General features: G+C 45.1%; 2 protein-coding genes across 3 annotated transcripts in view; one reads left to right on the top strand and one right to left on the bottom strand.

Moving 5' to 3' along the window:
• LOC146817881 (uncharacterized) overlaps window positions 1–16,039 on the top strand; it is a 415,767-nt gene that overhangs the window by 191,814 nt on the left and 207,914 nt on the right. The gene's annotated exons all lie outside the window — the stretch shown is intronic.
• Window positions 9,401–10,498, bottom strand: GPR31 (G protein-coupled receptor 31). Its single transcript, XM_085611370.1, has one exon. It carries the CDS (start codon window positions 10,488–10,490, stop codon window positions 9,534–9,536), a length of 957 nt encoding a protein of 318 aa, XP_085467496.1. The 5' UTR covers window positions 10,491–10,498; the 3' UTR covers window positions 9,401–9,533.

A 16,039-nucleotide genomic window follows, 5' to 3' on the forward strand; every position in this document is an offset into this window, starting at 1 on the left:
TCCTGACTGGGGGTGAGTGGTTGAAACGTTTCAGCAGTCCGTCCATCATCTTGTTGTGTCTCCTAACACACCTATCACAAACCCCAAACATCAGTTCCCAGAACACATCTCACATTTTCAGGTGCTCACTCAAAATGACTTTGGGGCATATTATCAAGCGGCAGCGATAATTATCGCTGGCCACTCTAAGCAAGATTTTTTTTATTGCCGGCTATCGCTGGCAATTATCACTGTATTAACTGCTATCACTGTATTAACAACGCATAGCGCAATGGCGATAACTTCCCAGCGATAGCGGTGTTTTCCATGGAAAATCGCTGGTTTTCCAGCCTTGGGCTGGCGATAACATTATTGCCGCTTTAGCGTCTGTTTTCGGGCGAAAAGCGGCGATAATTTTATCGCAATATCATCAAGGACACGCTAGCGTGTGTTTCCTTGACTTAGTGCCTGTTTCCAGCATGCCTAATTTGCATCTCTAATGAGATGCAAAGTGGGCATTACTGGGCGTACCTCTGACGGACTACCTTGTAAAATATCGCGAAATGTACATCGCAATATTTACAAGGATGCCCACGCATGTTTGCAGACATTAGTTTTTGGCGAAAACCGCGGTTTTCGCCCAAAACTAACGTCTGCAAAAATGCAGACTTAACTATACCTATCAATGGGGGTGGATTATGCTGATACGACCACAGGGTCGTATCAGCAAGGTTATCGCCGTTTTCCATGGAACATCGCTGAAAAACCAGCGATTTTCCGTGGAAAACACCGCTATCGCTGGGAAATTATCGCCATTGCGCTATGCGTTGTTAATACAGCGATCAGCAAAACACACAAGATGATGGACGGAATGTTGCACATTGGCAAAACATTCACCCCCAGTCACAGATCTGGGTTTAATCCATCGTTAATTTGCTCACCACGCCACCCCAGTTCAGACATGGCCATATGCAAATCAGTCTTGACCCTGTGCCTCATGGGAACAGTCCAGCCCGAACTACCAAGCCATGTCTTCCCTGGACCGGAATCAAGCATCCTAGGACTGGTTTTGGGGTTTCACCCATCTTCAGCCAGGATAGCTTGACTCCAGTGGCGTAGTGAGCAGGGGACCCATGTCTGGGTATACCCTTCCCACATAGGGCGAACAGCAAAACACACAAGATGATGGACGGAATGTTGCACATTGGCAAAACATTCACCCCCAGTCACAGATCTGGGTTTAATCCATCGTTAATTTGCTCACCACGCCACCCCAGTTCAGACATGGCCATATGCAAATCAGTCTTGACCCTGTGCCTCATGGGAACAGTCCAGCCCGAACTACCAAGCCATGTCTTCCCTGGACCGGAATCAAGCATCCTAGGACTGGTTTTGGGGTTTCACCCCTCTTCAGCCAGGATAGCTTGACTCCAGTGGCGTAGTGAGCAGGGGACCCACGTCAGGGTATACCCTTCCCACATAGGGCGAACAGCAAAACACACAAGATGATGGACGGAATGTTGCACATTAGCAAAACATTCACCCCCAGTCACAGATCTGGGTTTAATCCATCGTTATTTTGCTCACCGCGCCACCCCAGACATGGCCATACAGCGATAGCATGACGATAATTGCCTGCTATAGCTGGAAATAAAAAAAATCTCGCTAAGAGCAGCCAGCGATAGTTATCGCTGCCGCTTGTATATTGTAATGTACCATACTTGTCTCTAGGCTTCTTATTGGTTAAAATCCATATACAATAGCATGAACTATGAACAGTAAGTAATTAATGACATTCTCATGTGATTTTGAAATTCTTGCTTTATGATAAAAAATGTGTACGTCATTTGCACCAGTAATGATTAATTATAATAACGCAGCACCCTCAAATTCAGTGCTTATGCACTTAAGGCAATGCCTGTCACCAATAGCCCTGCCTGTGGTAATTGCTGAGCCTGGTGTTGCTGGACTTGACAATCCAGGCTTGGGTATCTTGAATTTGCAGCTTACTTTACTTGATAACATTTGGTATATCTGTTAAAGGAATTTTGCATGTCATGCAGGTTTTCAGAGCACATCAAAACCTCTGCTTAGTTGAGAAATAGTTGAAATCACCAGAAAACAGATAGACAAGGGCAGGGAGAGAAAGGAAAAAGTGAAGGGGGCATAGCCAGATATGGAGTTAAAGGATTGAAAAAGTGAAAAATGCAAATAGACGAGAGCTACCCAGAGTGAAGAAGTGAAAAAAGGACAGCAAATGAGGAGACTGAAGAGAGGGAGGATAAACAATGATAGACAGAGAAATACAGAAAAGGATTGAGACAGATAAGAGCAGAACAGAGAATGAACAGACAGGGGGAAACAAGAATAAAGGAGTGAGAAAAAGAAGTAGAAGTCAGCCAGTGGCAGGATTTAGGGATACAAAAACATGATCAGGTGGTGGAATCATCAAGAAGGGCATTTCCTGAAATTGCAAACGCGAAGAGGAGGTATTTATTGTCTTGCAGTCCTTGTTTCCTGCTCAGAGGAGCCAGTGCTCTTCCTTTGAAATTCAAATGAGGTTGGGATTAGACTTGCTGGTTCTAATGGAAATGGAAGAGTGTGTTATAGAATGCACAGTTTTCTGTTGTTTGTCCCAGAAACTTGAACCTAAAATTCTGCATCTTCCCATGCTAATGGCCTAATATGTACTAAAACAAAGCAACATGTGTCATTAATCCTTCTAAAATTCTGTGAGGGAGTACCTTAAACCCATAGTAGCAGTTTGTTACTTCTTGTTATGCTGAGACCAACGTTACTGCCCAGTGCTCTGAGTAATGCCTTATTGGCCCCATATCATTGAGAACAGCGACCCTATATAATGTATTGTACCAGAAGAGTGAATAGAGCCCCCACAAGTGATTCTGGTTCAGCTCTGAAAATGGCTCCACCCGAACTGGTCTAAGTTTCCCCCCCCCCCAAAGTTTGGGTCTAGTTGCGCTCCTATCCAAGGCATACAGTAAATGTCAGTGTATAGAGATATTGGATTATTCATATATCAGAGTTGGTTAAACTGACCTTTTGTGCCGCTGTGGAGGCCTTTCCTTCTCCTACCTCACTGGCAAGGCCTGGATGATCTCCCCCTCCACCTTTGCACCTCCCCATCTCTGAGGGATTTCAGGAAGCCGCTCAAGACCTGGCTCTTAGACCACCACCCTTCCACCAAGGCTCGCACCACCCACCAGTGCCTGGAGCAGGGACGGCTCCTCCATTAGGGCAGAGGAGCGACCCCCACTGCTTTCTAGCAGTGCGAGAAGCAGAAACATAAGATGGTAAAACTACAATTTTATGTTTCTGCTTCTCGCACTGTGAAAAAGCAGAAGGGTTTGGTTGGGGGCGGGTTGGTGTGTCTGCTGGAGGGCAGGGGAGGAGTGGCTAGCCCAATGCTGTGGGCTCTGACTGTTTGGTCCGCTCTCTGGGGCCGGCCAAACCAGTCATGCGCACTCTCCCTTTTCTCCATGTATGCTGCGTGCAGCCTACATGGAGTAAAGGCCTTCCCATAGGCGCCTGGTTGGACGCCGTCCCCACCAATCACAACGCTGCCATTGCAGCGTTGTGATTGGCTTAGGTAAGGGGAGGGAGGCTGCCTGCTTCCTGTTCCACAGGACCTGGCCATGAGCTGAGACGGCGTAGGACCCGGGATGGTACGTTTTTTATTTTTTACTTAATCCCCCCCCCCGCACGACCCCCAGCCGATCCAGACCCGCAAGTCATGCCGGCCGCAACTGGCCTGGAGACCCCTTGGTTGACAAGCCTCGCTCCAGAAGACCGCTGATTAATTGATTGATTCCGTGGTTTACCTGAAATAAATTTTGCAATATTTCTGCAATCTATATGCCCTAAAAAGAATAGACTATTTCAAAACTTTGAAACATTGGGAATGCACCGCATTTAAGTGAAAGAATAATTATTGTTGATAGCTATACACACATAAACAAGTTCAAGAGTTTATATACAATGATTAACAGCACCGTAAATGCCTATGGTGTCGTTTTCCTGTCCATAAAGCTCTGCTTGCTTTGTATTGTTTTCTGTTAGAATGCCAGCAAAAGATTGTTCACCCTTGCAAAGATCAGCTTGTAATAAGAGACATCCAAATGGCCTTTGAAAGTGGTCATTAACTGAAATGCCAACCTTGGAACATTGCTGAATAGAACAGTCTGCAGCTTTTATTTTAAAAGTCGAATTATAAGCATTAATGTTCTGGACCACATTATATTAATAGTCCTCATGTGAATGAAGTCTGAGCAGACACTTCTCCACTGACATGTTCTCTGCTTGGGTGCAATTTGAAAATATTTTGTAGAGACAGTAACATATTTAAATCATATAAATATAAAAGAATGCCACAAAACATAATTGTTCAAAATGTATGAGTGAATGTCTTTAAAGTTGGTAATGTAGATAGTAGTCTACTGTCGAAAGTCACACAAACACTATACAGAGTAAAGGCAACAATAGAAGGATTGCATTGGAGACAATATGCCATCCTTGCTTTTTCTTGATTTAAAAAATAGTTAACCTACTTTTGGTAGATGAACAAGGGTGTCATTTCATTAGTGCAGTTGATGCAGTGGTATGGGTCCTGTGGTTGCTGGGGGCCCGTCACACTCCAAATATGGCTGTTGCTTACGATCCAACCATGACTGGGCAGTACCAATATCCTTTAGTTGATTTTTTACCATTGCATCAGAACTAAATCACTGGTTATTAGTAAATAGTGCTGTCAGAGAGAAGGATTATTCAGCAAGATCAAGAGAAAGTTGTGAAAGGGGGTGCTCATATGGACAAAACAGCACTTCATATCATGGCTGAGATTCCTAGCATCTTAGACAAGTACTGCAGTGGCCAAAGCTGCCAAAAAAATAAGAAGCATTGGCAATGCCAAATGGTCTGGCTTTAAAGGAATGTTGTATGATAATGTGAAGTCTTACAAGTAAATAACATTTGAATGGGTATGTATTTGTGTAGAAGCAAATAACTATAGAGTAATGATGTAGGTTAAGAGGTCAGGTGACAGTTGCACTGTCAAGCCAGACCTAAACATCAATGTAGGATAATGACTGCCCTCCTCCCATCTGTGCTGCTGCCAGAGGAAAACACTATAAATTATCTAGTTATCTAAGACGCTTTAATGTCATTACAATGTTGTGTGTGCCCCCGAAAGTTAAAGCTCAGGCAGCTGGATAAATAAACAAAATCCTTACAATTGTGTAGAAGCAAGCACTTCTTTTGTGGGAGCATGCGGCTTCTACGCAAATAAAACATGCTTCTCTTGACTCCCAACATGTTGATGGAGCCAAAGCCACTCTCTAGTGATGCTCACATAATTGTCTGGCAACAGCTGCGCTATGGAGCCAGACTATAATCATAGTAGTATCAATCTGGCCTAGTTTTGTGGAATATACAATGCAACATAAATTATTACTTTAAAGGGAAAAGAAGTGGGATGGCGAGATAGATAGCTAGACACATAGCTAGATATCTAAATGTGCTAGATAGATAGATAGATAGATAGATAGATAGATAGATAGATAGATAGATAGATAGATAGATAGATAGATAGATAGATAGATAGATAGATAGATAGATAGATAGATAGATAGATAGATAGATAGATAGATAGATAGTTAGTCTGAGTCACAAAACGTTTTTCTGCGTGTAAGCACCCTTTTCCTGGGAATTCAGAAGAATGTTACTGCAAAGACATGGGTATGGCACAACCAAAATATTCTGTGAACCGTAGCCAAAAAAAGAAAGAGGGGAGGAGGCAAATGGAGAAAGACAGCAGATAGCGAGAGAACCTACCTTAGTAAGAGAGAGAGAGAGGGATAAAAGAAAGGAGGCAGCAGAAGAGGAGAAAAGGAAAGGAGAGGCAAGAAAAGTTGACAAGAGGAGAGAAAAGAAGAGGACGAGCACTGTGAGGAGAGGATGGAATATGAGAGGAGAAAAAAGAACAAGAGAGAAGAGTAGGGAGAGAAGAAGAGAGGAGAAGAGAAAGGAGAAAAGGAGAGGGGAGTGGCAATGAGGAGAAGAGGAGAGGAGTGGAGAGGAGAGGATTTGCTTTTACTTCATTTTGGTAACTTTGCTCTATTGCTGCCTGTTATGTGGTTAACTGTTGCCCTTGGGATCAAATCAAGGTTCTCAGAAAATCCAGCCTTGGGCCTGACCCTTTTGGTGGAATCCCTGGCATTTCCATAGCGCACCAATCTTTGAGAGACCATTTTCTAAAGCAATAGACAACGGAGAACTCACTTGGCAAAGCCTCAAAATTTTCCTTCTGTAAACGAAAAAACTGAATCAGTGTCAACATGACTTGCCATCGATTGTTATTTGGAAAGTAGCAGAAACGGTGCCTCCTACGTTTACTGCACTGTATTTTCTTAACTCTACCCACAAGTTCAATGACTGATTCTGGCACACACAGCAGCCACTTCCCACCTCTTACACATGGTATCACTATGCTGAGAGCTTCTAAATATCGCAGAGGTGGTTGCTTCCTGTACCCCTGGCATCCTGGACTGACAATATGCAGCGACACGCTGGAAAGTATGATGTGCTTATATATATGAGTGTTTGGGGGTATTATTTGGTATGTTTTTTGCAGCCTTATCGTGAAATACACTCACAAAAACTGTCTTGGATCCAGTTAGGCTTGTTTGCACAACCTTAAGCTCAACCCTGGGTAGCTATTCTTTGAACAGCAAGGCTTGAACAAAGGAATAAGTGTAAAGCATTTAAAGGTAACCAAACAACAAAATAAGAAATCCACCCAACAAGAAAGAAATACGACACCAATTTATAAAAATAGATTATATATTAATTAATTTATAGAGTCCAAGATGAGCAAACTCCACCTGAGTGTTCTAGGGATAAAAGTTTTAAAGACATCTCAGTTTTTGATACAACTGCAAATAAGCATTGGCAGCCGTAAAGTTTGTAAACTTTTTTAAAGGTTGTAAAAGTTAGTTCAACTCCTCAAACTTGGCTTGGGCCACTAGATCCAACAGGGAGAGGGTCGGGGGGGGGGGGGGGGGGGGGTCTAGCAATGGGGTATTTTTAGACAGTTACCTGGCCACCAGAGCGTTTTGTAGTCCAGTTCCACATATTACAGCATGACCGCCATAGACTTCAATGGAGAGTTCTTAATGCTGAGGATACAGGATATGAAGATGTTCAAGGAGCTCCAGATGCTATGTGGTCAACTAAGGTGCGTTTGCTGCTATTCATTGGTCCACAAGTCAGGTGGGGTGTCTTTGGCCAAAGACATTGGGCTTCCTCGAATTACTCTTTGAGACCATAGAAGGATATCGGTCTCCATGTTCAGCTGTCATTACGTAACTCTTTGGTGGGGGCTGGTGTCTCTCCTGGGTGACCACTCTGGACTCAAATGACACTCCCGGGCCTGGCTGCCTCAGGTACAACTTTTGGCCATCAAGGATTGGTCTCTTGGGGTGCCCAATGTCAGCTAGCTACAAACCTCCTGCAGTGGCTAGCAACTTGCCTATGTGGGCTACTTGAGCAGTGGTCACCCCGGTGCGGGTTCCAGGGGTCAGTCCATGGTTACTTTGAGTCACTCCTTTAATCTGGGGCTGGGGCATGACTTTTCCCAGAGCCACAGGCACAGTCTAGTGCAGGAGGTACGGTCCAGCAGAAGGTGCAGCCTCTCTTTATGCAGTCCAGGGTAAGGCAGTCCAGGGCAGTCGTAAATTGGTCCTTTTTCCATATCCGATGTGATCTGAGGTGGAGGGTGCCAGGGGTGCCATATTTATTCCCAGAAAATGACTTTGGGGGATGATGCAATCACTAGCTAATGGGCTACCAGGTCGCCTCCCTCTTGGTGATGACTTTCCAAATATGTGTGGTATCTACCAATTCCTGAGAGCAATATGTTGTCCCCTCTCTAGATGTCCAGACTCTTTCCCGGATGTCAGAAGCTTGGTAGCCCACCCTAGAGGTGTGGCTGCCTGAGGGCTACACACCCATGGGAGAGCCGGTTTGGGCACTGGGATTCCCTCTCTGTCCCTGTCTCCAGCCTGTCTACCTGAACAAAGGGTAGCCTCTCAGGAGTGTGAACGTCATCTTCCCACCAAAGGTGGATTCGCCTTTGAAGCTTGCCTTTTGGGCTAACACCCTGAGTGTCTTCCGGTGAAGGCAGCTATTGTTCCCAAGCTCTGGGAGTCTTTCACACTATTCCCCAGGTGGGCAGGATGCTGTCTGTTGGCCAGTGCCCGTGTGAGGCTACTGGACAACTGGTTCACAGAGTGGCAAATTTCTAAAAGTTGCCTTTCTTTAATAGTGACTTAAAATTTGACCTAGACATCAGGTCGGGTTTAATGACATGATTAATTTGATACCTAACAGTATCCAGCTAGGTAGTCCCATTCATAAGTTAGCCAGGCTGAGGGGTCAGCCGGTAACCCTGTGTTAGCCAATGGGGCAACTAGCCTTATCACATCAAAATTACAATTTAGAAGTGTTGCTGTTAAGACATATATACACTGAATGTCCCACTTAATAATATGCAGCTCCCTGCCTTAGGGCTCTATAGGCCTTCATTAGGGGAGACCTATATATATTTTTAAGTGAAGTGGGGGCTTTGCCATTAATTTGAATGACAAAGTCGAACTAGCAGTGTGGGTAAACATCCTTTACCAAACAGGCTCAACCACGACCTGCCCTTACTCCGCAGTCACTACCCTGACTGTAAAGTTACCACGCGTTCCTTTACCACGTAAGTCATTACAACAACTTGCTTTAGGCGGCGTGCCGTTGGCCTTGTGTTGGATTTTAAATCCAATACCTTCCCTACTGATAGTAATTTATACTAATCCAAAGTCCAGCGCCCCCCTAAGTCAAGTCATTGTACTGACTTGCATGGTAAAGGAACTTATGATAATGTTGTAGTTGGGGTCGTGTCTACAGAGTAAAGGCATGAGCGGAAAATGCATGTGGGGTTCTGTCATACATCCAGCAGTGTGACCACTGTCCTTCCCGTCTGCAGCGACACGCTGGGAGCCATTTTGTATCCTGTCACACAGAGTGGAACAATTAGTGCTGCGGCCCTGGATAGACACTTTCCCTTACATGCCCTTGGTACTCTATACTAGGGACTTATAAGTAAGTCAGCCCTTGCCAATTTGGGGAAGCCACTTTGACATATACTTTGCAATAGGTTAGAACACTGGCACTGAGGTCTGATTAGCAGGCCTCAGTGCACTCTTAGAGTCACCAAACCAGCAGACTCAGTCCAAAAATGTTCAGGTGAACATGCAAAAAGAGGCATTTCCTTACAATATAATGATGCTAAATATCATATTTTCCAGGTTATCCACTTTATCATTACAATTTCATTCTACTACACATCTTTTTTTAAACTTCTTCTCAAGAATACTCCATCCTCCAAGTGGTAGCGAGCGCATGCATGTTCCAAGGTATCAGTTCATTGAATATTGTATTGACCATAACGAGTCAAACATTAAAATCCTATTTTAGATGAAAATATGCCTATTGTCTCAACTTTCGGAGTCTTTGGTCACGTTCAAGGTTTGTGGTCCCAAAGTCTTCCTTCGCATTGAATGTAGAGCTCTTTTGTACGAATATCTGAATGTTGGGCTGGAGAAGCAATACACAATTGGATCCATTGCGCTGTTGAGGTAGGTCAGGCAAATTGCCACATCAAACACGTTCACGGCCACCGAAAAGTGGTGGCAGTTGTCCGACGTCTGCAAGAATAACACCAAGGCCCGAGCCAAGCTACTTGGCATGAAGCAGATGAGAAAGACCACTACCACAGCCGCGAGTGTGGCCACTGCTTTCTGCACCCGAGGCTGTTTTTCCATTTGCCTGTCTCTCAATTTCTTGACAATGGCAATCGTGCAGAACAAAATTAATCCAAATGAAATTAGAAACTCTGCAAAAAACACAACGTCATGCCAAATGGCCCTGAAGGTTTGGCTCGACTGTAGTTGGAAACTACGACACTCAGTGGTGTTGGCTCCCATGGTGGAATAAATCAGGATTGGCAAAGTGCATGCAGTGTCCAGCAGCCAGATGAAGCAGGATATCCACTTGGCGGTACGCGATGAGCTCACTTGTAGTCTGGAGTGTGGGCGGATGACTTTGAAGTAGCGGTCCACTGCCACAGCCGTGAGGAAGGCGATGCTTCCCCGGCGATTGAGCGTCAGGAGGAACAGCATAACCCGGCAGAAGGAATCTCCAAAAAACCACTGCTTTTGTCGAAGAAAGAAATCAACGCGGAATGGCAGGCCTACCATGAGCAGGACATCTGCAATCACCAGGTTGAACAAGTAGATCGTGTGCGGCTTCCAGATTTTCACCTGGAAATAAAAAGTCCACAAGGCAATGGCGTTGCCCAAGAGACCAAGCAGGATCTCAAAAATCAGCAGTGCGACCAGCGAGTGTTCCACAGCTTGACTCCGGAGAGAGCAGTTCTTCCAGCTGCCCTGCATTCTTCTGGTGCCGGGTTCTTCAGCCTTTGGTGCGTGGCGACGATAATGACAAACAAACAGCTCGCAGGGTGAGAGCAAGGAAGGCTTGCAAGTTAAGCACACACCACACAGTTCCGTGTTATTCAAAAGAGGAAGATGTAATGGCTTGGTGGAAAACATTTCAAACCACAGCCCTCAGTAGCTCAATAGGACAGTAGACAAAACGGTTTCGAAATTACATGTACTATACCCTCTAAACAATTTCCAACTGAGTAAAAAATAGTTTCTCTTTGGCTCCTCTGAACAGGGACGGATTTACCGCTGGTGGCGCCCGTGCAACAATCTTTTATGCCCCGCCCCCCTCAATCGACCTCATTCTCCACAAATTCCCTCACTACCACCCTCCAACAGCCCATCTCTCACATGCATTTCATTTGTTTTATAGTGCTTCTCGTACCACTGTAGGGCGTCAAGACACTTTACATCACACATAACAGAGAGGCAATTCATCATACAGTGTGTAAATCAGTCTATAGGAAATGTTGCATTAAACAATAAGAATTACAAGGTGCAGGAATCACGTCATCCATACTGTAGGCAGTATATATTAAGAGTGTTTGGTCTGGAGAAGCACAAACTCAGGATGTAAAACGCATCACCAACAAAACTCCGATCTCTCTGCAGGAACATTAATCACCAGAGTTATCTTGACATTTTTATGCTGCCTGAAAAGTGCTGGACACACACAGGACTCTGCAGCAGGTGCTTTTGAAACCAGAAGTTATTTCTTAACAGAGGGCCTCTCCTGAGGTCAGCGACTGGCGCGGCTGCACCGGTCGCACCGTCCTAAAGCTGGCCCTGCCTCTGAAGACTTTACCCCATCAGAAGCCGCAGTCACTCCCTTGGGACTCCAGTCCTTTTAGCTCTATTGTTTGCTCTTGTTAATTGCTGGGTCTGATTGAATTGAAACAAAAAACAAATCAGTTTTGTGTCAAGGATATTTTTCCTGGTTTTCCCTCAGATCACATACAGAACAAATAGCGAATCAAAACAAACGAGGGCGGGCTGAGGCATAGGTTTGTTATTCCTGATATCTTGTGATGAATTGTACCGCATGCATGTCAGAACCTGTGTGTGCGACGTTTTGAAGTTCTTCCTTTGCAAATATCACTAAGTTTTCTTCAAACTTTGGAAGTTTGGAAACTAGAGACGAGATGTGTCTGTGTGTGCATGGGCTGTGCAGGCATGCAGTAGAATGTTGAGTGTGGATGCTGTGGGAAGCTGATGGTGCACAGAATGTTGGTGTCTATGTGCTGTGTGACACTCACATAAACATGCATCCCAGTTCTCCAGCATGTTTAACAACCAGTCAAACTAGCTGCTCAAGCTATTGTAAATATGTGCCAGACTCAAAAAAGGGTCTAAGTCTGTTCCAGCAGCACGCCCTCTGGAAGCTGCACAAACATCAGACGAAACACCTCCAGCACACAGCGAGTGCCTCCATTAGGCGCGGACAGAAAGCGCTAAAACACAGCATTCAAACACCTGTCAGACTCCACTACCCGCAATCACACACTCAGACACGCCAGTCTCCGTGCGGTACCATGCACCTATCGCAACTTCCCATTCAGACGCGGGGACGACTGTTCCCGGAGCACATTGAAGCAGAACTTGGCACTTCAGGCCACAACACGTGAGATCCTGCACTTCACGCTTCCTCTCGCAACAGACTAGTACTAATCTTCTCTACTTTCCCACACTACAGGGAACTCCCCTGTGCTTCCTTTACATAGTCTTCAGTTTTCTGTGGCCAACATGTTATCAAACATAGCTGCCCTCCCGAATTTTTGTATATTAACTCACATAGGTTTGTAGGGCTGTGCACATCATATTAAGGTGCAGCATTTTGCTGGGGAGCGTTCCAGTTATTTTCTCTGATGAATGCCATGAAAATGTTTTCATGTCACTAGTTTAAGCCTGATGTATTTTACCTCCTGGCCAACTTACAGGCAAATGCTGGGTCTTCTGCCTGTGGCCTGTCATGGAGAGACTGCTAGGCTATTGGCACTGACCTGGCTCAATTACAATGGCATCCCCTGGCAGCTGAAAGAAAGCCGCAGAGCTTCTGCTGTGCTTGTTGCAACAAGCCTGATTTCCACAACCTCCCGGCAGACACTGACCATTACGAGGCTTATGTACAAGCCCACTGCGCCGCCGATGCGTCACGTTCTTTACGTGCCAGCGGTGCAGTGTCCCTGCCCATATTTGCAAGGCAACGTAAAGCCACCCTGCATGGCTTTCATGGTGTTGTAAATATGGCCCCCTTTCAGGTATTACTCTGCGTGAAAGGGGCATTCCATGAGTGTTGCTGTGGGTGCTCCCATGCAACATCCATGGAACCTGACGCATTCCCAGATGTACACGTTTTCGTAAACCTGGGAATGCGTCAGATTCCTACACCAGAGGCGTAGGAGTGGTGCAACAAGGAGAAATACTTTTATTTCTCCTTGTTTTTCCTTTTTCTATGTGTGTTGCATTCTGCAGAACACATAGCAAGAGGAAAAACCTCTCTTGATTGTTGTTTTTGTGCAGGAATGTGTCCCTTCCTGCACAAAAACAATCACTCCTACAACGCAGACAGCCTGCACAAAAACAATCACCCCAACAAAGCAGACACCCTTGCACCATGGGTTCCTGCATTGTCGCATGGCAGCCCATTGTGAGCCATCGCAGGGGAAAAGCACAGGAATGCACTGTATTTTGTACGGCACATTCCTGCCCTTTTCTTTTGGCGCACAGGAGTCCATCAGTAAGGTTAGCTGCGCTGCCGTGTGTCAAAATATTGTAAATGAGACCCACTGCCTTTTGGAAACATGCAACCATTCCACCTTCTGGCAATTCGCAGGTTGCCACTAGACCTTTTCTTGGCCTCATTCCTTCCATCCCGCACAGGCCTGACACATTCACAGTGCTGCCTGCTCGTATGAGTCTGCAGAGGTCCCTGCTGTGAGTTTGAACTTAACTCCCCTGGCAACATCATCCGATACCTTGCTGACACCCTATGCCTCGCTGGCCCCTGATACGCCTCTTTCTTCAGCCCGACACTCAAAGGCTGACACACATCTTCTCAATATTGACCAGACTATGCATGTGCGTCCTGCTGGGTGCTCACAAGACAGCAGCGGGCCCAACTGGCTGTTTCACCTTCCCTTGGCATGACCTGATGTGCTTGCTGCTCCTCAACTCCAAATTCATGGAACCTTTCCAAGCCTCTCACCGGCCAGCAAACTGCCCCCTTCATTAGTACTGTCCTCTTACCTCAGTTTAAAACTAAGAAGCTGACCTGCCTCCTGACACCCTTTCCATTCCTCCCTGCGGTCAGTCTGCCCGAGTGCTCTTCATCCAAAGGCAGATGAGTGAACTGTAGCATGAACAGCTAAATAAACGCAGCCTAAAGTGATACCAGGCGGTTTGTGGCTGGGCAATTACTTCCGGGTGGTAGTTGGAAGCGTCAGGGTGCCAGCAATGGCAGTTTATTCTGAGGTCTTTGGGCTATCTTTCTAGCGCTTGTCATCCATTTCCTTTTTGTTTTCTTCCTTGTTACAAATTTACATCAGGCGCTTAGTTATCCTGTGCTGAGGTCAAACACCCAACTCAAGCTCCTGTGAGTGTGGCTCTGTCCTTTTTAGCTTTCGCCTGTACAGCGCTTGCACTGTGCTTGTGAAGTCTCTTGCATTTAATATATCTTTAAAGGGGTCTCTTATCAGTTCCCATAGCCAAATTACTATGTTTCTTCATTTTTGTGTGGATCTTTTCTTTGTTCACTTCCCCTGTCTGTACGCATTTACGATACTTCCACTAAAGCTGTTCACACTGTTTAAGCTCCATTCACTGTCAAGATAAGATCTCTTCCCACTGAAAAGGCAGACAGTTTCTAACAGTATGCTGGAATGCTTGCTTTTTATATTAGTTATTTGTGTAAAGCGGATGCCTTAGCTTTAGAATGTTTGTGGTATTTCCTATTTATGCCTCAGTACATTTCTTTGCACTGTGTAGGCATTATCGGATGGATTTTTTCAACTTAAATCTATTTGGTCATTATGATCAAATTCTAAATGTTGTAATAAACATTGCACATCAAAAATAAAGTTAATATACAAGGGGAATGCTATATTTTACTATTAAACAGTCAATCACAAGTGCAGTTACCTTGCAGACAACAGGGTCATGATTTGAATGTGTGCAGCAGGTGCAGTAGCACCGGGCCAAAAAGTTGTCTGAACTCCTCTAAACACATAATATTGCTATAGTTGACTACTAAACAGGCAGTAACAATTGTAGTTATCTTGCAGGTAAAAGGGACTTGATCTGAATGGTGCAGCAGCTTCAGTGCCACCAGGACCAAAAGCTCTAGGCACCCCACTGAACACCTAAAATAGCTATGTTTGACTACTAAATAGGCAGTCACAAATGCAGTTATTTTGCAGGCAACAGGATCATGATTTGAATGGTGCAGCAGGTGCAGTGGCACCATGGCCAACAGTTGTCAGAACTCCTCTAAAAACCTGATATTGCTATATTTTACTACTATGCAGGCAGTCACAATTGCAGTTACCTTGCAGTTAAAAGGGGCTTGATTTAACTGGTGCAGCAGGTGCAGTGGCACCGGGCCCCAAAGTTGTCATAGCGCCACTAAACACCAAATATTGCTATATTTTACTACTAAACAGGCAGTCACAAGTGCAGTTATTTTGCAGGCAACATGGTCATTATTTGAATGGTGCAGCAGGTGCAGTAGCACCGGGCCCAACAGTTGACAGAACTCCTCTCAAAACATATTATTGTTATATTTGACTACTAAACAGGCAGTCACAATTGCAGTTACCTTGTAGTTATATGGGACTTGATTTGAATGGTGCAGCAGGTGCAGTGGTGCCGGGGCCAAAATCTCTAGGGACTGCACTAAACCCAGATTCTTGCTAAAATGTCAAACTAAACAGGCAGTCACAAGTGCAGTTACCTTGCAGACAACAGGGTCATGATTTCAATGGTGCAGCAGGTGCAGTGACACCAGAACCAAAAGCTCTAGGCACCCCACTAAACACCTAAAATTGCTATATTTTACACCTAACCAGGCAATCCCAAGTGCAGTTACTTTGTAGACAAGAAGGTCATGATTTTAATGGTGTAGCAGCTGCAGTGGCGCCGGGGTAAAAAGTTGTCATAACTCCACTAAACACCAAATAATGCTATATTTTACTACTAAACAGACAGTCACAAGTGCATTTATCTTGCAGGCAACAGGGTTATTATTTGAATGGTGCAGCAGGTGCAGTTGCACGTGCCCCAAACGTTATCAGTACTCCTCTAAGCACTGAAAATTGCTACAATTTACAATTGAACAGCCTGTTAGAAGTGCAGTTATCTAGCAAGCGCTAGGCTCATGATTTCAATAGTGCAGCAGGTGTAGTGGTACCAGGACCAAAAGTTCCAGGCATCCCACTACACACTGATTATTGCTATATTTTATAGCTAAACAGGCAGTCATAAGTGCAGTTATCTTTCAGGCA

This window comes from Triturus cristatus, chromosome 6 (assembly GCF_964204655.1).
Source record: "Triturus cristatus chromosome 6, aTriCri1.1, whole genome shotgun sequence".
NCBI classification, from domain to species: domain Eukaryota; kingdom Metazoa; phylum Chordata; class Amphibia; order Caudata; family Salamandridae; genus Triturus; species Triturus cristatus.

Bases quoted from the DNA above. Each gene is read 5' to 3' on its own strand.
- GPR31 (XM_085611370.1), bottom strand. From the start codon at position 10,490: ATGCAGGGCAGCTGGAAGAACTGCTCTCTCCGGAGTCAAGCTGTGGAA.